The sequence below is a fragment of the Purpureocillium lilacinum genome (genome assembly GCF_023168085.1).
Source record: "Purpureocillium lilacinum CBS 284.36 DNA, scaffold_7, whole genome shotgun sequence".
Lineage (NCBI taxonomy): Eukaryota > Fungi > Ascomycota > Sordariomycetes > Hypocreales > Ophiocordycipitaceae > Purpureocillium > Purpureocillium lilacinum.
The window spans coordinates 2,619,604-2,640,258 of record NW_027072117.1 but is presented as its reverse complement, the minus strand read 5'-3'; the positions used below and the strand labels follow the sequence as shown (position 1 = coordinate 2,640,258).

Below are 20,655 nucleotides of genomic sequence, written 5' to 3'. Positions count from 1 at the left end.
GCCCTGATCTAATCAGATCCGGGCGCCAAGGGATCTAGGAAGCCGAATTTTCCGCCACCTGGGTCCGGATTGAGGCCCATCCGCCATGTACAGTCCCTGCAAAGTACGCGTCGGCCGATCTCGGGCATCCTTGACCCGGCCCCTCTCCACCCAGCTCAGGCTGTGCCACGCTCGCTCGCTCAGGAAGACCTGAAGGGTTTACACCTTTTTCGTTGACTTGTACACCAGGAGTTGGCTCGTGCGTACACGACAGAGCATCTATACCTCTGTATTAAGCCGCTGGTTTTGCTGCCCTGACCTTCGGACACCGAGCGCAAAAGCGGCGTGGTCGGTTATAGGGTACACAGCGTCGCAGGAGCTGGTCCTATACACATGGTGTCGTTCCTGAGACATGCAGCAAGCCAGTCGGACAAGAAACGCTTGGGCCCTAGCATTAATCGTAAATTCGCTGTCTAGCACTCCTCAGTCTCACTCCGCCCTCCCGTTGGGCTAAATTATGTAGCCGTTTTGACACTCATTCACCGGCGAGGAGGCCCTTTCCGATACACTAGCGGCCTTGAGCACAAGAATCGGCTTCCTGGACCTTGTGTCCAGAACGTAGTCAGCTTGGCTTGCACATGGAAGCACGTACATCTTTCAATGCCGTCAAATCAGTGCTGATTCTTGCACAGGAGGCGCCACTACCGCTGAGGACGATAAATACCCCTTTTAAACAGCGGCTCATTCCACTAATCCAACGTTGATTCCTTCCATAAACCCTTGTACCTCTCCAATCTCATTTCCTCTGGTGAATAGCATGAGTAGCCTTCGACAGTGCAAATGTGTTTGAATGTCTCGTCGGATGCCAAGTAACCGCTCCCCACTTTATCTGTCCTCTCGAAGTGGCGATCGATGTGCTGTTGCGAAGGGTCAGCGAGCCGCTCGCGGAGCGATACGCCTTGTGTTGAGATAGAATTAGCCTATGGATTCACGTCAACCTCACTACCAAGTCGCCAAAGCTCACAGTTGGACGGGATGCCTTACCTTTGGACCATGTGTTGCTAGGTGTAGGGTTGGGAAACAGTGACGCTGCCTTTGCAGAATTTGCAGCACCAGGTGTTGCAGATGATGAAGCGGGTCTTGTCCCCTCGGATAGCGACGAAGTTGACGCTCCTGGAGTAACTGTGCTGCCTCCAGAAGAGCCGCTCGAGGAGGCTGACTTCTTAGCCTGAGAAGTTGCCGCTGTGGTTGAAGCTGATGTCGACGTTTGGGAGGACGACTCCTTCGCGTTGTCCGAAGAAACTGCGGGCGTAGTTGGGAATAGGTTGAGTGGCGATGCTGGCTGGCCTGCCTGGGTGACTGAACTGCCATTGGACGAAGACGCCCCTGTGCTCCCGAACGGACCCAAAGAGTATGATGGCTGCTTATCCTTTGAGTCGAAGCTGAATAAATTGCCGTCAAGGGCATTGTACGACAACCAAAGGTCACCCGGCGAACTCAACTTCTTATGCTCAGACGACCCTCCAGTTATTGTTGTTGCAAGTCCTCCAGAAGGCGTAGGACTTGCGGTCCTGCACGGTGAATTGGCACTGGCACTTGGAGCTCGACCCGTCGCCGCCGCTGGTGAAAGCCCCCCCGACGGTGCAGGGCTCGCAGCCCTTGATGGCGACCGCGGGGTGCCGACTCGTGCTGGGGTCGATGATGTACTGCGAGAGGCTGCCCTTGACGTATCTGTGAACTGTTAACACGTTCACCTGGCATGCGTATTGCGAAGGACATACCAGATGCGGCACTGACTTGAACCGCTGGCGCACCGACGGCTGGTCGCGCTGAAGGAATCACTTCATGGAAATCATGTGAGCACTAGATCATCGCTTTCGAGATAGGTTCAGCTCACCGGTAAAATCCCTCGGTTTGTACTTTCGACATTGCTCCAGGCCCTCGCGGAGAATCTCAATCTCAGCCTGGAGATGGTCCCTGCGCGACTGCGCGTCGTCTGTCTCGGCCGCCAACTCCTCCAGCTCCTCGTTGGTCATCCCATCCACCTTTGTCGGCGTCAAAATGTCAGGTATGTAGCAGACTAGACACCCTTCTATGGCCAGGTTGACAATGTTGTCGGTAAAGGTACGCAACGACATCTGAGCCACAAACATTAGCTTGGGTAACAGTTGAGTTCCGCGCAGTGAATGCTGCGTGGCAAATGCTTACTTCGTAGTACGTCTCCATCATGTCAATAACGACCTCTGTTCCAAACTCAGACCCAAAGGGGCTTTCTTCATCCATGAGGAGATTTGAGACAGCTTCTCGGGCTTTTTCCTTCCACGGGGTGAAGACATCTTCCGGTTGGGTGTTGATCAATTTAGACGCCGCCATGGTGACTTGCCTTCTCGATCTCTCTAGCCTCGTGCGGTGAAAGTCAGAATCCAGAGGCATTGCGTACCCCCGCGTGTACGGGCGCAGCAGCTCTTCCATCTTGCTCTGCAGCGTCCTTTCCTTCTCCGCGAAGAATCTGTCAACGCAGATGCGCAGAATCGCCTCCGTGGTGGCGCTCGCGTCGGGCGGACCGAGAACATGCCGGAAGAGCTGGTCCACAAACGCCTTGGCCACGAGCGTGACCTGCTTGATGTGGAACTGCGCAATGGCTCCCCACGGAAGCGCCTGCTTCTGGAACAGCTGCGTGACGAGCTCTCGGTTGGGCAGCCCGGGGAATTCTCGCCCCTGGTTGGACGCGGCTTGCCGCTGGAGCTGCTCGTTGAGGACTTGTCTGCTGATGGGCGTGGGGTCCGGGAATTCGTAGGGGTATGCTTCGAGGAACTCTGTGAGGAACGCTGGTGCCTTGGTGGGCGGTAGCTCTGCGCCGTCGGGCGGAGAGATGGTGAGCGTGGATCCCTTGGTGGCGAGTACGTAGTCGAAGGCGCGGTTGAAGTTCCTCAGCAGAGCGCGAAACTTGTTCTCCGTGGTGTCCAGGTCTCCGAAGAAACGGTCGCTGTACTGTCCGTGGATGCCATCGCGCGCAAGCCTCTGGAACTCCCCCGCGATCGTTAGGAGAAAAGATCTCATCTCCTCTGGCTTAGACCTCGGCCGTCCAAGCCGACCCAACTCCGTCTGCCTCTCCCTCAGTTTGCCCTCAATGTCGTCGATGACGCCGTGGATGTTCTCCCGGATGTGCTTATACAGGACCTTGCTCAACTTCTTGCGAAGGCTCACAATTCCACGATCTTCGGCGTAGAGCGAGCGCCAGGCTGTCTCCTCGAAGAAGGATTCCTCGAGCGCGTCCCTGTCGTCCAGGTTCTCCTCGTCTTCTGACCGGTTTCGCAGCACGTGCCATCCAAGTTTGAGTTTGTGGGTAGTCTCCTGGTTCTTCGCCAGCTGGATGTACTTGCGCTCGTCTGAGCTTCCCGGCCGGGTGCAATCAGGCTTAGTGATGACGCCTAGGGTGCGCTTCCGTTTTGGATCGACTTGCATGACCACTTTTAGGGCATAGTTGTTGGCGAGCTGGTTGCTTGCCGGTATGACGACCAGAATAATGCTGTTCTTCTTCTTCATGTAGCTCTCGACGATCCTGTTGACGGTTTCCCGACCCGGCTCAGATTGCTGGTCTGTCGAAACATGGAAAATGCCCGGGAGATCCACCAGCGTGAGCGGATACATGTTGGGGCCCTCAATCTCCAGCCGCAGAACGTCTCTGGAGAAGTCCTTGCCGGTGGCAGCAATCCCCATGCAGGCTTTAGCCTCCTTGATGATGCCGGGTAGGTCATCCTCGTTGAACCCCGTCTTCTGGAATGCCTTTGGGGCCTTGGACTTGTCGTCGAATCGGACACTGACGTCCACTCGCGTCTGTCGCGCTTGTCGGAGCACGAGCTCCGTGGCGAACCTCGTGCATATGTCGTTGTGGACTGGGAAGCGCACGCGCGAGATGGCTTCGAGGACCGAGGACTTGCCGGCAGACTGCTCGCCGACAACGATGATTTGTGGTAGGTTCACAATCTTGCCCACGCCGCATGAGCTGAGTTTATGCGTAATCTCGTGCAGGGCCTTGGCTTCTGCCGTGTTGAGTTCGTCCAAAACGGACGACGACAGTGGGTTAGCCATGCTTGCTTCAGTCCTCCCAGACACTTTCACAATTCGGAGACTGGAGCAAAGGTAGCCCAAAATTAGAGGGAGGAGAACGAAGAAGATTATCGGACGTGAAAACTCGACAGGGCGAACAACACTCAGCTTTAAGTAGCTGCTTTTGCCGCCGACGCGGGGCTATGGCAGGGGGGCGCAGGGTCACCTTGCAGCCTGCATGTTGGTTTTAAAGTTGCAAGCAAAGCAAAATGGCCAATCGACCAGGATTTCCGAGCGGCTAATAGGGATTCCAATTTGCCGTCCTCAGCGGGCTGCCCTGCCAGGGCGGGAAGCAAATGTCGCGTGAGGCTGACAGCTGCCCCTGCAACAACATCTACCAACACTCGAAATCTCTTTGCTCGCCGAAACACCGTGCCGGAGTTGCACGAGCCTATCCCGAAGGCTGCGAGGCGGTACTCACCGGTGGGACTTCGTACAACGTCACTTGTCAAAGCAGTATTGCAATCGTGGCAATCACGAAAGCTGAGGCTGAGCTCTGCAACCGTTCGTGAATGCGTATTTTATTGTTTGACGCAAGACTGCAGTACACCTCACTCCCCAGTCCTGTGGTGCGCTTTTGCCGCTGTTGAATGTGTTTTTCGTGTTTTAAATTGTCCATGTCATTTTCGGAAGAAGTGTTCGCTGTCAACGACCCTCTCCTCATCACAAGCCGATACCCAGCCGGTGTTGCTTCATCTGCTGTTCACTTCGAGGAGTCAAGGACTGTCTGTAGCCACATCTCGACCCGCGGAGATCTCCACTGCAGCGCTTCCCACAAGGCCTTTTCAAAGGACGCTTCTAGCCCCCCGTCCGTCGGTAAAACAAGTCGCGGTCTTTGTTTGAGGTCGTACCACGTGTCCACCCAAACGGTCCGGAGGGGAGTGCACTGGGATAGATGTTCTTGTAACCGAATCATCAGCTTCGAGGCAAGAGCGGAGTTGGCGAGGCCCTCGCTGGTCGAGCAATCCCGTGGGTGCGTCCAGAAATCAGGCTCGAATGTTACGGTTTGGAGGCTCGGCAAGTGAGCTAAGCAATGGGAGAGGCCGTTCGTGGGTTTGTGAAGGCAGCTGTACGGTAGAGCCAGGTGTCGAATCTGACTGCTCCAGCCCGAGTTCCATAAAACGTCGGCCGCTGCGCAGAAGGGAAATGTATGTATCACACATGGCTCTATGCACCGAAAGGTGTCAAAGAAGTTGACTCTGCCGTAGCCGGTGCGACATTGGAGCCCAAGCGGTCGCGTAGTGTCAAAGCAGTCGATCACTGGACGCAGGAGCGGGCCCCAAGGCATACCGGGGGGCGCCTCGCGATACGCAGGAGGCATGTGTAGAAGAATCGGTCTCTTCTTGTGAGCGACCCATCGAGACTCGGCGTCAATGTCATGGTCTACTCTGAACGTCTCCTCTTGAGCAGATTGGATCATCTTCCGCAAGTCCTTCGGCTCCGCGTAGTAATACGCGGATCCTCTTATCCAGGTGGTCCATCCCAGTGGACATTGACCGCAGAAGAAACACACGATGCCATGAGCTCGAGGGACGGCGTAGAAGCATTCCCATATTGCCATCCGGGTCTCTAGGGTCAGTCCACGGAGGGCAGGGACTGTTTGCATTATCGGTTGCGCGAGACATCCAGTTTGACAATCCATCTCGTTGTACCTGTGCTCTTCGAGTTCGACGGGGTCCTTTAATCGAGACATGGCAGAAGAATGGTCACCCGAAAGAGCTGGACGATGGGACTCGGCTATGGCTTCAGCGTTTCCATTCGCGATGGGAGCCTGGCCATCCATCTGCCCGAAATCGAACTCGGCATCTTCCGGGTTATATCCAAGGCCAGCGGCAATCGATATGTCAAAGCCCGGTTCTGAGGTGTCGATTGCCCCCGCATTCGTGCCGACAGGGATATGGTTCCGGGTCTCGTCACCCGTGCTTCCCGGGCTGTCTGCTGATACTCTTCCATCTCTTGCTTCCACTTTGCTGATTGAAACGGGTCCATTGTTGACCTCAGGTGGGCTACCAGTTTGTTCTGCGCCGACGGTCGTAGGATAGGCCAACAGCGGGCCGATGGAGGAACTCGGGATTGTCGATGAATCCGGGTCATCGGCGATGCCAGGGCCATTGCCACTTGAAGGTATGTTCATCTCGGCGCCAAGGGTGTTCCTGGCATCCTTTGCGGTGCTGGCGGAACTCTCCCTGCCAACCCTCGTGGTATCGGAACTGCTGCTTGGACTGGGGTCATGCTGAGGGGCCGCGTTGGCAGAGACATCTTCCAGGGAATTAGACAGTCCTTCGGGGAACGGACGTAGCCCTTGCGGAAATCTGTGCCCGAAAACGCGGTCCAGGCCATCGCGCTGATACAGGAAGGAAAGTATCTGTGGCGCTCCATCTGGGCCCTGGGTCTGGTCATCGGACTCGTCGGAATGCGACGACCTGCCCGGCATTTTGAGATGCGCGTGAAGAAGCGGAGATAGGCGAATATTAATATTGGCGGCAATATAGACGGTGTATTAAAGAGTGATGAATGAGGCGTGTTAAGCCCACCTGGGGGCGGACGCGTTCCAGTGCCGACGTGGCGACGGCCAAACCGAGCGTGGGTTGCGCCTTCTCTCAAATCGTGCTATCCTCCTTCCCATGATATCGTATCTGCATACACACATGCCATAAACTGTGCCAGTACCTGCTACCATGCAACCTTTACACATCGTTTTATCTCATTCAGGACGGTCCTAATCGTGACATCATGACCTCAACGCTGCATGTTCTGCATCCTCACACTGCGCTGCGAGTTGGAGTCGCGCGGTTGCTCGTCCCACTTGACCGCGCGAGACGAGTTCTGCTGCCTCATCATTCTCTTCTGCTGTTGACTCCGTCTATACATGAACAACGCCGCAGCGCCAAGGAGTCCCACACCAGCGACGACGCCGACGACGATGCCCGCAATGGCACCACCTGAGAGGCCCGAGCTGCCGCCACCTGACCCTGACGGCGAGCCGGAGCTGGGCGTGGGGCTGGCTGTGGGCGAGCTCTTACTGCCCTTGTCACCATCGGGCGGCTGCGTCACGTTGAAACAGGGGATGGTGTCCTTGAAGTCGGACAGCGCGACGTATGTGATGTCGGCGCAGGCATAAAAGGTCTCGTTCTCGGGCTTGTCGAACTCGGAGATGTACTTGATCTGCAGCGTGGCGTTGGCGCCGGCCTTGACCGACGACGGCGGGTCCGCGATGGGCACGCAGGTGTGGCCCTTGTCGAGCTCGCGCATCGCCTTGGCGTCGATGAGGGTGGTGAAGTCTCCATTGGACTTGGGATCTGTGTCTGGTCAGCCTCATCGCCCAGTGACTAGGTCAAATGGGATACTTGCCTGACAGGTATGAGATGCTGACGATGGCATCAAAGGACTCGTTTTGTGCAACAATAGAAAGGCGGCCGTTTTCTACAAAGCGTCAGTTCATGATCGAAGTACTGTCTCTGGTATGCATACGCATGGGGAACAGTGTCCGGTTGCCGGCGCCGGCGATGGAGCCGCAAGGCGCAGTGTTGTCGGCGGCGGCAGACCATACCCGGTCCTTGGGCCACATGAAGGCGGCAGGGCCCATGTCCTCAGAGGTCATCTGGGCCATGGCCGCAGACGCCAGCATGGCCAGGCCAGCCACGGCAGAAACCAAGGGAGCCATGCCGTGTAAAGCGTGCAAGGGACCGGTCGGGACTCGGTCTCTGAGAACAGCTGCAAGGTTCAGACGGCTTTTCAGATGAAGGACTCAGATCGAGCGTGTTACCTTCCGTTCCTTCTCATCCATCTGTTCGCACGATCACGGGCGGGCGGCCCCAACGCCCTCTATTAATACCACGCAGTCGGCTGGCATTTCCCCTCACTTGACGTGCAACCTTTTCACACGACAAGGACGTGGCTGGGTCCGGCAGGGTGCCGAGACTCTGGGCGGACAGGAAGAGGGGTCGGCGCCGACCATACATCCGATGCGACGACGCCATCGATGGATGGCTGGATGGGGAGGACTGCGACTGGACCCGCGCGCGGGTGGCAGCCACTCCGACCGTTGGCCGACCCAACCTCGTGGAGTCGCATCTGCCAAGGTGACACACACCCAAGAGGCAGGCAAGGCATTCCTATCTGGCTCCCCCCTCCCCCCCATCCCGTGACTTTCTCGGCTAACCGTCGTCGTTGCCGTGCCTCTCGCCGTGCCTCTCGTGCATGATAAGCTCTCGGCGGCTCATTGACAGGCTGCCGCACACATCGTTCAAGCCCCGTCCCCCGCGAGCTGTCAAAGATGCAACAATGGGATGATGTCCGGACGGCAGTGGGACGCGAGAGCCCCAGTGAACAAACCTTGGCTGGAAGAAACATGCCACGTGGGACTCCACCGCGACGGCCCTCACGTCGTCGAACCACCGAGGTCACCCGAGACGAGCTCTGCGTTCTGAGAGCGAGGCCTTTCACGGAGCCGACCGGGAGGACCCATGCCATGGGCCCCAGATGCGGAAGGAACTATTGAACGACAGCGGGCGGGAGTGTGGGCGGGTTGCGTGAGGCACAGTGGGGGACGGCAAAGTTTGGATACGAGGAGCACTGTACCGGCTACTGTGCGTGCTGTTGCTTCGATCAGATAAGATGGTTGGTCGCCCATCTAATCAGATGCATCCTGCGGCTCCCATTGGTCAGGCACCCACTCACACGCAGGAGGACCCAAGGGCCAAGACCCTCCGGCCTCTCAAGTCACCAACGGCTTCGTCGCTTGCCGGGGCGGGGTCCTGTTTCCTGCACCAGTCATAACAAACGAGCTGCTCTCCGGCGCTTACTAGTTGGCCGTCCGAGCTCGCCTGGCGCTGCTCCGATGACTCCTCCGAACTTGGCCGTTGGACGAGCCGGATCCCAGTTCGGCGAAGCGGTCTCGGTCGAGGTGACATATCGATTCATGGGTGTTTTTCCCGTACTTGACGCTTCTCGCAGGGAAACATGCCTGCTTGCCTGTCCGCCCTCATGTCGCTTGGTCGCGCTTTGCGTGTTGGGTGGCACCGCATGTGGCTGGCTGCAGCGCGGTCCCGTCGTGTCATTGGAGAGGAGACCCATATGGAGCCTGCGTCGTCCAGGATGCAACAGAGACGGGGGCAAAGGCATTATTGAGTTCAGGACGGCCGGCGTCTCGTCGACGGCATCCTGATCCGGGACCACTTGCTTGCTTCGGGCCTTTCTGCCAAGGGTTCCCCCCTTGGATCCTTCATGAGCAATATTGGGTCCCCAAAAAGTCTGAAAGTCACCTGCGGAACTCGGGGGGGTATAAGTAAGCTCCTCCGCTCCGGCTCACGCGCCCATCCAGCCCGCACTACAAGGACGAGACCCTCTGCCACCTCACCTCCTTTTGAACTGTTAGCTGTCTTCTGCAATCACACTCGCTTGCTTGCTTGCTCGCGCCCGCTATAGCACACTTGCACACACACTCTTTCCCACTTGTCAGAGCATAAAGTCCCCAGCCTTCAAGATGCATCTCGCTGCCTCTCTCATCGCCTTTGGCTCCCTTGCCGCTACGGCCGCCGCCGCCGCAGCGCCAGACTTCGTCGTCCCTGACCCCGTGCTCCTCCAGAGGCGCCAGGCAGGCGACGTCTCAGACGAAAACTACAAGTGCCACGAGAACTGCGGTATGTGCCTTTTCGTTCATCTCGCGTCCTTGACTGCTCCAAGAGTCTCATGTACCCGACTACACACGCAGCGAGCATACTGACGCAGAGTCGCCAGGATACGCCATCCAGCAGGCCAGGACCAAGAAGGACACCTACTGCAAGGACAGCGAGTGGCTCGGCTACTTCAACGGCTGCATGAAGTGTGCCATCGCGCAAGACATCTGGAAGGACTATGGCAAGAGCGTCACCGCCGCGGCCAAGGGGTGCGGCCTCGAGGCCAACCCGGACCAGCCTAGCAGCGCCGCTCCCTCCAGCGCCGCACCCACCACCTCTGCGGCTGCGACCACGCCTGCCCAGCAGACCACCGCTGTTACCTCTGCTCAGGCCACGACGGGCGCCCAGCAGCCTTCGACCCAGAGCTCGGCCGCGCCGAGCTCGACGGCTCCTGGTGCCATGCAGCCGTCCGCCACCAGCAGCGGCGTCATCGTGCCCACGGCCTCTGGCACTGCTCCCAGCCACTCTTCCAACGGCGTAAGTCCTCTTGTCGTGACATGGCTTGGTTGTTTCTCTTCCATTCATCCGCTGACTTCGTCCCACCGACAGACTGCCAGCGCGAGCCCCAGCTCCGTCACTGTGTCCGGCGGCTCGCAGACCCTGGGCTCCAGCTTCTTTGTCGCTGGCGTTGCGGCGCTCGTTGCTGCCGCTTGGTTCTAATAGCACATTTTGTGCGCAATTGTAATAACCGCAAAGATGACGCGGTTGTAAAATCAGACGGCTCTTAATCGTGTCGTGGCCTTTCGTATTGGATTCAGCGGTACATAGCTATTCATAGGGGTGGTGCTTCTCGTCAGTCATAATACACGCGTGATAGCCACGCACTATTTCAGCCCCATGCCGCCAAAGGCTCTGTCCAGCTCCGCCCCTTCGTCGTGCTCTTCTTGTGACGGCTGCTGCTGCTGCTGCTGGTGTGGCGGCTGCTTCTGTTCCGTCGTCGTCGTCGGCGCCGCGCCCGGCCCGCGTTGCTGCACCGGTGACGTGCGCTCGGGCTCCAGCAGCCGCGACTCGCTGTCCAGCCACCCGGGAGCCACTCTCCTCTTCTCCGCCAGCTCGCGCTCCCTGATGCGCTCCTCGAACTCGCGCAGGTCGCGCTCGGCGTCCTTTTGCAGCGCCGTCACGTGATTGAGCAGCGCGTGGCACGACTCGAGGATCTCGTCGGGCGACGCGGCGTGACCCGTGCCCGACACGATGAATCGCGGCTTCGGCTGCTGCTCGGCGGACGAGTCGTCGGCGGCCGTGGGGATGCCCAGCGGCGAGGGCGGGATGTTGGACGGCATCGTCTTGTAGTTGTAGGAGAGGGTGGTGGCGCTCGGGAGCGAGATGAAGGGCGAGACGGTGAGGGGGACCTGTTCCAGCAAGGGATGGGGGCCTGCGGTTCGGCGGTCAGCGGCGTCTCCGGGTCGTTAGTTGCGCAACGGGCAATGGCTCACGATTGTTGTACATGGCGCCGTCGCGAGGAACGCGCAAGCAGCCGGAATAGAGGGTGAGCTTGGTCACAGGACAGCGGGTGTCTCGTTTGTCGCAAACCACGTGTTGCACTCGCGGCAGTTTCCTTGGTATGTGCTGGGTAATTACCGGAGAGGGGGGTCAGAGCGTCGAGTCTTGGGATCAGCGGCGGGCCATGGGTCGATGAAGGAAGCACGATGAGCCCGCCTTCAATGCGCGCGCTCGGCACTGCCTGGGGTTCGTCACTGCGCCCGCCCCACCACGCCGATAAGATAGCGCTTCCCAAAACGTCGGCGAGCAACAGCTACCCCTCGAAAGCGCAACGGAGCTTCAACCACTCTCTCACACTTTTGCTGTTTGCACTCGCGAAACAGCTCCCTCATTGCGCGCGAACACAAACAAACACCCTCTCGCCGCTTCGCTCGCCATCTCTCAAACAGCCATGATCGCCACCACGATCCGGACCTCTCCCTCGGTGGGGGACTACGTCCCCCTCGCCGAGTACGAGACGCAGACGCCCGAGTCCTTTGCCGACGGCAAGCCGGTCCTGCACCTCCATCTCGCGGGCGCGACGATCCAAGCGCCCAAGGCGCAATGCGGCGGTCTGGCCATCTTTGCCGCAGACCTGGCCCCCGTCGAGAGCGGCCAGACGAACGGCGAAAGCGGAGACGAGGCGATCGTGGAGCAGAAGGTCGACGTCTTTGTCACCTCGGAGTGAGCTACTTGCGCAGGCCCTCTGCTCTGCGCACATCTGACCAGACCGCAGGAACTTTATCCTCTTCAACCAGGAGGCTGGCGCCGGCGTCTCGATCCCCTACCCGTCCATCTCCATCCACGCTCTCAAGCAAATGGGCCCAGAGTCGGAGGAGAAGCGCACGCAGGCGGTTTGGATGCAGGTCGAGATCTCAGACGGCGGCTCCGGCGACGATGACTTCAACATGACGGAGCTTACCATCATCCCGGCCACCGTCGGCGAGGGCGCAGCCGACGAGTCCAGCGCCGCCAAGAAGCTCTACGAGGCCATGTCCAACTGCTCCGACCTGCACCCGGACGCTGAAGACGAGGACGACGAGGACGACGCCGACAGGATCGTGTTCGACACCAGCGTCGAGCCCGAGGCCCTCGAGGGCTTCTCAGGCGTCCTGCGCGGCACCGCAGACGGCACCCTGCCGCCCCCCATGCCCGGCAGCGGCGGCTGGATCACGGCCGAGAACATGCACGAGTACTTTGACGAGGACGGCAACTGGATCGGCCGCGATGGCGAGGGCGACGACACCGCGCCGGTAGAGGGCGAGCTCGGCGAGGGCGCGGGACGGACGCGCGGCCGCGACGAGGTCGAGGGCCAGGGCGACGGCGTCAATGGCAACGCCGACGAGGACCCGGAGAACAAGCGCCCTCGCGTCGAGTAAGCCCGCGAGCTCCATCGATTGTCACGTTTGGACAGGTTGGGGGAACGGTTGAAGCATGGCGTTCTGGACGGGAAAATAAACACGGTGTGCGAGATTATTACAGGCAACTTCGGGACAGGTATACCGACAGGGAGGTAGACGCACGCGCGGGTCGTCCCGTGCGGCACACACACACAAATGGAAAACTCGAATTCAAAGTCAGGTCCGCCTCGGCAGATTACATTACGTCCAAAAGCAACGAATAGTCTGAAAAAGGGTATGTACATGAAAGAATCGAAGACCGCTCCGAAACGCCCCGAGGTCCGCATCCGCCACATATGATATCGAAATATAGAAAAGGAAAAAGGGTAGGTAGGTAAGAAAGAAGGTGCGTGTGTGTCCCCGCGAGACTCGGTGACACTTTTAGGGGAATTTATAAGGAAAGCTGGCTCATTCTGAACCGATAATTGGCAAAAGGAAACGGCATCCATCTCACATCCTCATCCACCGGCGCTGCACGGTGCCCTCGGGCGACGAGAGCAGGAAGCCCTCCTTGTCTTGGAAGGTGGAGCTCTTGCTGCTGTCGCTGCTGTAGCGCCGCTCGATGCGGCGCCTCTCCTCGACGGCGAGGTGCTTGGCCGGCGTGAGCTTGACCTTGCTCGGGGCCCATGCCGATGACGTGGTTGTTGTGGTCGCGTTCGACGTCGCCGCCGAGGACGCATTCGACGGCTCGCGGCTCAGGTTAGACCCACGCGTGCGGCCCTCCTTACGGCGCCGCGGCGATCCGTCAGAGCGCGCATGCTGCTGCTGTCTCCGCGTAGGGCTCTGGCTGACATCACGCTTCCGTCCACCACCGGCGCCGCTGCTATTGCTGCCGACACTGCCGTGGGACTTGAGCATCACCATGCCGCTGAAGCGCGGGTCCGCGGAGACCGTCTTCCTGTGGCCGCCGCCGCCGCCGCCACCCTGCATCCGCGCAGAGTTCTTGGTCGGGCTGTTCTTGCCCAGGTTGAAGTAATGCCGGCTGCCGATGCTCTTGGACTGCGGCAGCGAGCGCGGCGTGCCGAGCGGGACGCGGGCCCGCGCGCTCGGCGTCGACGGCCCCTCCTGGTTGCCGTCCGTCAGGTCGGCGGCCTCGCTGCCGGCGCCGCCCATGATGGTCGACGCGATGGAGCCGATGCTCTGCGAGCTGACGACGCTGTTCATGCGACGCAGCGCCGCGATGGTCGACCCGACGTCCTGCGACTGGCGGGGGTTCACTACCGGCTCGCCCTTCTCCTGCTCGCGCTTCTCGAACTGCTCCCGCGCAGCCTTGACGGCGGACCTCCGCGGCGAGCCGTTGGACACGGCTGCGGGACCGACGTCCGTTGGCGCCGTCGAGTAGAAGGAGCTGGCCTCGGAGTTCCTGCGCTCGAGCACGGCCGAGTTGCGCTCGCTCTTGTCGACCGGGCGCGGGGACAGCGGCGTGGACACCACGGAGCCGTCGGGCGCCGTGACGGTGGCCGTGGGGGGCGTGGGCAGGGCACGACGCGGGCCAGACGCCGACAGCAGCATGGACAGGATGTCGTGCTCATTGTACGGCGACGAGGAGACGTCAGAGGCGCGGCTGCTGCGGCTGGGCGTCAGTGGACTCATGGGCGGAGACCTGCGGTCGTTGTTGAGGGCGCTCTCCGGGCGGGGCGTCTCGCACGTCGCCGTCTCCGTCCTCTCCGAGTCGGTGCTATGGACCGACTCCGTCGTGAAGCTCGCCTCGGACGGCGACGCCAGAGCCGGCTCCGCGGTGGAGGCCCTCTCCGCCGGTGCCGCCGCCGCCGCCTCCTTGGGGCGCGTCTCCTCGCACAGCTGCAGCTTGGGCGGGAGGAACGTCACGGAGCGGCGGATGCCGTGGCCCGGCTGGAAGTTGGCCGAGATGGGACGCAGCGGCGCCTTGGGCAGCGGGGACTCGACCTCGCGCCTCATGAGGTTGCGCGGGCTGACCGTGTTGGCGCGCTGCAGGGGCCGCGGGCCCGAGACCTGCTTGCGGTCGTGCACGTTTGGGTAGCGGTGCGGCGAGGGCGCGCGGTCGATGAACGGGTCGTCGCCCTGCTGGTGTTGCTGCTGCGGCTTCTTCTCCTCGGGCTCGCCCACGCTGTACAGCGTCGAGAGGGAGCTCGAGGCGTCGCTGTCGACGGAGCGGCGCTTGGAGAGCGTCCGCTGGGGCGCCTTCTGCGGGCTCTTTTGCGTGCTGCGCTGGGGACTGCGCTGGGGGCTTCGCTGGGGGCTTCGCTGGGGGCTCCGTTGCGGGCTGCGCTGAGGGCTCCGTTGAGGGACGCGCTGCGGACTGGCCTGCTGGCTTCGCTGCGGGCTCCTCTGGGGAGTGATGGCAGCAGCCGCCTGCTGGCCGCGACGCGGGCTCGTCTGCGCGTTCCTCTCGGGGCTCGCGCTCGCGCTCTGCTGAGGGCTGCGCTGGCTCTGCCACGCTCCTTGTCCTCCTCCGGTCTGGAGATCCCACTCCATGCCGCTCTGCACGCGGCTCGGGCTGTTCGTCCCGCCCGGAAGCAGCAGCTGCTCCATGGCCTCGGCGAGCAGGCTGTTGGCCGCGCTGGAGATGGACGCCGCGGAGCCACTTCGCGCGAGATGGCCCGGGCCGCCCTTGACGGGCGAGACGCTGCCGGAGCGGCCCTTGACGGGGCTGACACGCCCGGTGCTGCGCGCTGCTGAGCTGCTGCCCGGCCGCCAGGAGTTGGCGTGGGAGGTGCGCGGCGCGGCCTGGACCTGGCCGGCACCGGCTCGGCTCTGCGAGGCCCTCGACGGGGAGCGCGATGATGACGCCGCAGCCGCCGCCGCCGCCGCGCCCTTGTTCTTGTTGGGCGAGCGGCTGGAGCCCTCGCGCAGCCGCTGGTCCGTCGACCGGAGGATGCTGCGCAGGTCCGCATCCGCGACGGTGGACCGGCGCGCGTGCGTCTGCGAGGAAAGCCGGCGGCGACCCCGGGGCACGTCGTCAGTGCTGGCCCCCTGCTGCTGTTGCTGCTGTCCCCGCGGCGGGAGCTGGTGCTGCGGCTGGAGCTGCAGCAGCATCGGCGTCTGCGACGACGACGACGTCTGCTGCTGCTCGGCCGAGGCCTGGCTGGCCTTCTGCGGCGAGTGCTGCGGGCTATGATACGGCCACTGGAGCGACCACCACTGCTGCTGAGTTGTTCCTCCAGCTGCTCCTCCTCCTCCCTGCTGCTGCTGCTGCTGCTGCTGCTGCTGCTGCAGCTCCGGGTGCTGCTGGATGTGCTGCGCAATCTGCTGCTGCATCTGCATGAGCTGCTTCTGCTGCTCCTCGGGCGTCTGCTGCGCAAACTGCTGCAGGTAGTGCTCCTGGCGCTGCGGCGGCGGCGGGAGATGCGGTGCTGCTCCCGCTGCTGCTCCTGCTCCTGCTCCTGCTCCTGCTCCTGCTCCTGCTCCTGCTCCTGCTCCTCCTGGTGCTGGCGCTGGCGCTGCTGCTGCTGCTGCTCCCAGGCCGTTGAGCGTCCGCAGCGTGGCCGCGTCCTTGCTGCGCCGCTTGGGGATGTCGAGCTCCTGCTTCTGGTACTGGAACGGCTGGTGGTGGAACGTCTGCCCGCGGTACTCGTCGAGCTGCTGCTTCTGCTGTTGCTGTTGTTGCTGGTGGTGTGGCTGCAGCTGCGGGAAGAGCTGGTAGTGGACGTGCTGCTGGGCAGTCTGCTGCTGCTGCTGTTGTTGTTCTTGGCGTTGTTGCTCCTCTTCCTGTTGCTGCTGTTGTTGTTGTTGCAGCTCCTGCTCCTCCTGCTCCAGCCGCCGCCGCAACTCGTCGATACTCGGCTCCTGTGCATGCCCCTGTTGCCCCTGACTCTGCTGCTGCATCTCCACGTCCCTCGCATCCGTCTTGATGCTCTGCATGGACGGGAAGCGCGGCATCGTCGCAATCTTGCCGAAAAACGCATACCAGCTGTTGCGGCTCCAGCGCTCGCTGTTGCGCAGGAAGCTCGTGCTCTCGCGCAGGAACCCCGGCGGTCCTCCTCCTCCTCCCCTCGCCGCCGCGCCCCCATCCCTCCCATCGTGAGGAGGCTCGCCCGCGCCGTTCGCGCCCGCCATCATCACCGTCGTCGTCGTCCCCGCGTCTCCCCCCTCCACGTCGCCCGCCAACGTCTGTCCGATCCGCGGCCTCCTCCCGCTCTGGTTCCGCCCCAGCCCACCCGCCGTCCCATCCCCCCCATACGTCGGCATCGGCGGCACCACGCCCATCGCCGCGCCACCGCTTCCCTGCGCCGTGCCCGTGAGGGACAGGCGACTGCTGAAGCGGCTCGACCACGCCGAGTGCAGGCCCAGGTGGCTCTGCGACTCGAGCAGCCGACGCTTCGTCAGGCGCGTCGGCAGGCCGCCACCGCCCTTCTTCTTCTTGTTGTTGTTGCCGTTAGTCGTCACCTCCTCCATGGACACGGAGTAGACCTTTGTCGTGCAGGGCCCGAAGCGCCGCTTCACCCACCAGCTGAGCAGCATGCCCAGCGCGAGGAAGAAGATCATGCCGCCGCCGATGGCGATGACGAGGAGCCAGCTGAGCCCTAGCCCGCCGCTGCCGGAGGTGCTGCCCTCGCGCCGTGCGATGGTTGGCGACTCCATGGCTTTGAGAGTAAAAGAGTGTGTGGTGCCCTGATTGCGACAGGAGAATTAAAGAGAGTGTGGTCGCCCAAGAGGTCAGGTCGTATTTGCTGTTTGTCGTTGTCGTCGTCGTCGTCGTCGTCCGTTGTGTGTCCGTTATCCTCGTCCCTCACTCACGACACATAGCCAGCCTTCATGCCGTCGGCCCGCCCGTCTCGTTCGTCTCGTCCGTCTCTTGCTCTTACTCTTTGCTGGCCTTTCCCACTAGCTCCTTCCTTCGTCGTCGTCGTCGTCGTCGTCGTCGTCCGTGTACTTGACGTCGTCTAAACGTTAGGGTTGCGTCGAGGAAAAGAAACAAGTAGCACCCACGAGCGAGACGACTGTCTGTCTGTCTGTCTGGCGCCAGGCTGGGCCCTCGTCTGCACTTGACTTGAACTTTGCGCCGAGGGAAGCAAAGATTCGAGCCCGCGGGCAATCTCCCCATCGTAAATCATAACAATTTCCCCGAAACTCGGCTGGCGAACCGGCGCGGGCCAGGGCCTGGACCGGTTAATGTCGTGAGGAATGCGTTGCTTGGTGTGACTGCATTCCAGCGCCCGGCGCAGAAACCGTTGGTGATGTGGCCGGGCCCAAAAACCACAAGAGCCTGGAGCCCGCCACTCCTGGCCAAGGAGAAAATATTATTGGCCCCGTGGGAAAACGTGTTTACGGAGACTAAGGCCGCGGCGTCAACACCTCAATCGTGGCTTGAAGCGTCGGGGAAGCTGGGTGATCTGGCTTCGGCATATAAGGCTGCTCCCGTCCAGCCCGCCCCTCCACGCTCGGCACTTCACTTGCAAGAGGCATCCAGCGCCTCGGCAGTGCACGTCGCGTATGTTAAAACACCATATGTTCACCAAGGCTGGGTAGCATCTCTGCTCTATGAAAAGAAAGCGCGAAGCCAATGTACTGCCAATCATGCCACTCGAATGTCACTTTGTCCTTTTGTCATCTGGAGCCTGTCCAGATAGCAAATATCCTCCAAAAATCCGTCAACCTATTTCCTTCGTACTTCTTCCCTGCGCATGCTACAGCCGCTTGCCATGGCGGCCATGCAGGTGAGCCCCGCGACGGCGGCGGGCGGCCCCAGGGGCTGCCGTCTCTACCGCGTCGACATACTGGGTCACGTAGACGAGCTGCTCCTCCCAAAGGATCTTGCTCACAACGTTTCCGTTGGTCACGTACTGGGTGCTGTAGTAGCTCTGGGTGTCCGGCGCCGGCGTGCTGGCGGGCGGGGGAGGCGGGGGAGGCGTTGTCGGCGTCGTAGGTGTGGCATTCTCGGGGTTTGCCTTGGCTCCATAGTTGGACGGGGTGGGAACAGCGGTCGTTGTCGGGACTGCGGGCGCGCTCGATGATGCCTTGAAGATCTGGCCGGGAAGAGGGGAGGCAGGTGCGGACGGCTTCTCGCCAGGCTTGTAGGTCAGGCTCGGGCGAGCGGCCGGAGAGGATGCCGCGGGTTCACTGCCAGTCATACCGCCTGGCAGCTTGATCATCGGCCCCTTGACATCCTCGCCAAACAGTGCCTGCGGCAGCGAGTTCTTTAGGCCACACGCGGTTGCCTTTGCCTCGCTCACGACGTCAAACAATGGGCAGTCCTGGATTCGGCCCGAAGGGTTCGTGCAGGTGTCGACGGCTTGCTGCAGGAAGTTCTCCTCCCAGCCCATCATGAAGTCACCATGATAGCCGTAGCCTGTTACGGGTCAGCTTCATCAGATCAGGATTTGAGTGCACATGACTTTACTGACCAGTCGTGTCTCCATTGGAAAAGACAAACTTTCCCTTCCTGTCCTTGAAGGCATTCGTGTTCCAGATAACCTCGTACAGAAGGCTTGGCAGGCGCACGGGGTGGGTGTCCGGGCAGGTTCCAGACATAACAAGGTCGGGGAACGCAACATGGTCCTTGTGGTTCTCACTGTCGAGGTACTGTGTGCCCTTGGAGCAAGAGGGAAACATGATTTCAAGACGGATGCCGTCCTTGCAGTTGGCATCGAGATACTGCTTGTCAGGCATGTAGTGGCGGTAGAGCGTGCCCTCTGGCGTCTTGGCGTAGTTGAGGCAGTTGAAGCCGATGGCTCGCTGCTCGAGGTCCTCCTGCTTGGTCTGGCCGAGAGACGCCCACATCGACTTGTCCGGGTCGGGCTTGTTCGGGTCGCCCACCGTGTATGTTCGGCGCTCATTGGTACCCGAGAGCATGCGGAAGCCCGTGGGGAAGGCCGTGATGTTGTTCCCGTAAAGAAGATAGTAGCTGTCCCACAGTGAGCATGTGATGTTTGGAGCGAGGCGGGCGCGCCTTCGTGTTATACAAGAGCCGACTTGAACTTACGCAAGCATGCCTCCGACTTGCTGGACAATCTCGTATTTGCCAGTCTTCTCATCTTGGAAGTAGAGCGCAGGGGTCCAGTAAGACGACAGATCCTGCGTGACACGACACGAGGTGCAGCCGCCCTTGAGAAGATCCGCCGAGTTGGCGGTTTCGGAGAATCCTGTAGCCCCGAGTTAGACGGTTCCTTTGATGCGTCAAGTGCAAGCCACAGCTGGCGTTGCACTAGAAGCGGGTGCGCCGTTTGGTGGCGTGCATGGCAACGCCATCGGTGCCAGGAACAGGACAAACGGGCGATTCACTACAACATCGTACTCACCACTAGATCCGTGAATGGCGTGTACGTGGTTCGAAACACTGCCTGGGTTGACGATGGGGTCCATTCGCGCGAGTCCGACGCGGCCAGGGCATTCCATACGCCAGAAGGCGTTGGCGCCTGCAATGAGGCCCGCCGACAAGGCGAGAGATAGCTTGGTCATCGTGTGATAGATGCAGCTGCTGAAATGTGTGTCAAACGGCTTCCGTTTCCGTTAGGCCCAGTTGAAAGAGTGGACGACGCGACGAGGCGGTCTGGGTGAACGAGTGTCAGTGACGGCTCCAGGCTCCCCTGTTCAGTTGCGCTCAAGGGATGTCGAAACGAGGGAGGCGGAGAGACTGTACTGGAAACGGAGCGTAGGAAGAGAGGAGGTGCGACCTGGTGAGCAGTCGAACGAGGGGCGAGGTGATGCGCGGATTGGGAAAGGAAAGGATGAGGTGCGAGAAGTGCGTGCAGGTGCGGTGGGATGAAGAAGCGGAAGGAGGTGGCTCGAGGCAGCCGAGCAGCTCAGGCAGAGGCGCTCGCTTCCTTGATCCGTCCGCCACGAACACGAACGATGTCGTTTCTCCCAACTCCCGCGACCCGCGCTTTTCACAAACTCAATGTGGTGACCTGACGCGTAAAGTGATTGATGAGATGAGGGGGTGAGGATGGTGCAGGACGGAGGGCGGCTTCCAAGCACAGCACGGTGTCGCCCCCGATCAAACAGCAAGATGATGTGAATACGATGGCGTCCAGAAATAGACAAGCAATCGATGGGATGTGAAGAAGCAAAGAAGCACGGTTTCCCGCAAG

The 20,655-nt window shown here is 60.8% G+C and overlaps 7 protein-coding genes across 7 annotated transcripts; 2 read left to right on the top strand and 5 right to left on the bottom strand.

Moving 5' to 3' along the window:
* Window positions 1-1,490: 1,490 nt before the first annotated feature.
* Window positions 1,491-6,523, bottom strand: PLICBS_009710 (uncharacterized protein; the record flags this gene model as incomplete). The annotated part of the gene is made up of 4 exons (XM_065601706.1): window positions 1,491-1,717; window positions 1,877-2,117; window positions 2,188-4,022; window positions 5,380-6,523. 4 exons carry the CDS (start codon window positions 6,521-6,523, stop codon window positions 1,491-1,493), a joined length of 3,447 nt encoding a protein of 1,148 aa, XP_065457778.1.
* A 305-nt stretch (window positions 6,524-6,828) lies between these two features.
* PLICBS_009709 (uncharacterized protein) lies at window positions 6,829-7,699 on the bottom strand (the record flags this gene model as incomplete). The annotated part of the gene is made up of 2 exons (XM_018325326.2): window positions 6,829-7,388; window positions 7,561-7,699. The coding sequence occupies 2 exons, from the start codon at window positions 7,697-7,699 to the stop codon at window positions 6,829-6,831; spliced, it is 699 nt and encodes a 232-aa protein (XP_018176720.2).
* Window positions 7,700-9,574: 1,875 nt separating this feature from the next.
* PLICBS_009708 (uncharacterized protein) lies at window positions 9,575-10,427 on the top strand (the record flags this gene model as incomplete). Its single annotated transcript, XM_018325324.2, has 3 exons — window positions 9,575-9,731; window positions 9,829-10,244; window positions 10,317-10,427. The coding sequence occupies 3 exons, from the start codon at window positions 9,575-9,577 to the stop codon at window positions 10,425-10,427; spliced, it is 684 nt and encodes a 227-aa protein (XP_018176718.2).
* A 164-nt stretch (window positions 10,428-10,591) lies between these two features.
* PLICBS_009707 (uncharacterized protein) lies at window positions 10,592-11,213 on the bottom strand (the record flags this gene model as incomplete). The annotated part of the gene is made up of 2 exons (XM_018325323.2): window positions 10,592-11,139; window positions 11,201-11,213. The coding sequence occupies 2 exons, from the start codon at window positions 11,211-11,213 to the stop codon at window positions 10,592-10,594; spliced, it is 561 nt and encodes a 186-aa protein (XP_018176717.1).
* A 445-nt stretch (window positions 11,214-11,658) lies between these two features.
* Window positions 11,659-12,625, top strand: PLICBS_009706 (uncharacterized protein; the record flags this gene model as incomplete). Its single annotated transcript, XM_018325322.2, has 2 exons — window positions 11,659-11,930; window positions 11,983-12,625. The coding sequence occupies 2 exons, from the start codon at window positions 11,659-11,661 to the stop codon at window positions 12,623-12,625; spliced, it is 915 nt and encodes a 304-aa protein (XP_018176716.2).
* Window positions 12,626-13,096: 471 nt separating this feature from the next.
* PLICBS_009705 (uncharacterized protein) lies at window positions 13,097-17,206 on the bottom strand (the record flags this gene model as incomplete). The annotated part of the gene is made up of 1 exon (XM_018325321.2): window positions 13,097-17,206. One exon carries the CDS (start codon window positions 17,204-17,206, stop codon window positions 13,097-13,099), a length of 4,110 nt encoding a protein of 1,369 aa, XP_018176715.2.
* Window positions 17,207-18,252: 1,046 nt separating this feature from the next.
* PLICBS_009704 (uncharacterized protein) lies at window positions 18,253-20,023 on the bottom strand (the record flags this gene model as incomplete). The annotated part of the gene is made up of 4 exons (XM_018325320.2): window positions 18,253-18,914; window positions 18,970-19,469; window positions 19,548-19,707; window positions 19,864-20,023. The coding sequence occupies 4 exons, from the start codon at window positions 20,021-20,023 to the stop codon at window positions 18,253-18,255; spliced, it is 1,482 nt and encodes a 493-aa protein (XP_018176714.2).
* Window positions 20,024-20,655: the final 632 nt, after the last annotated feature.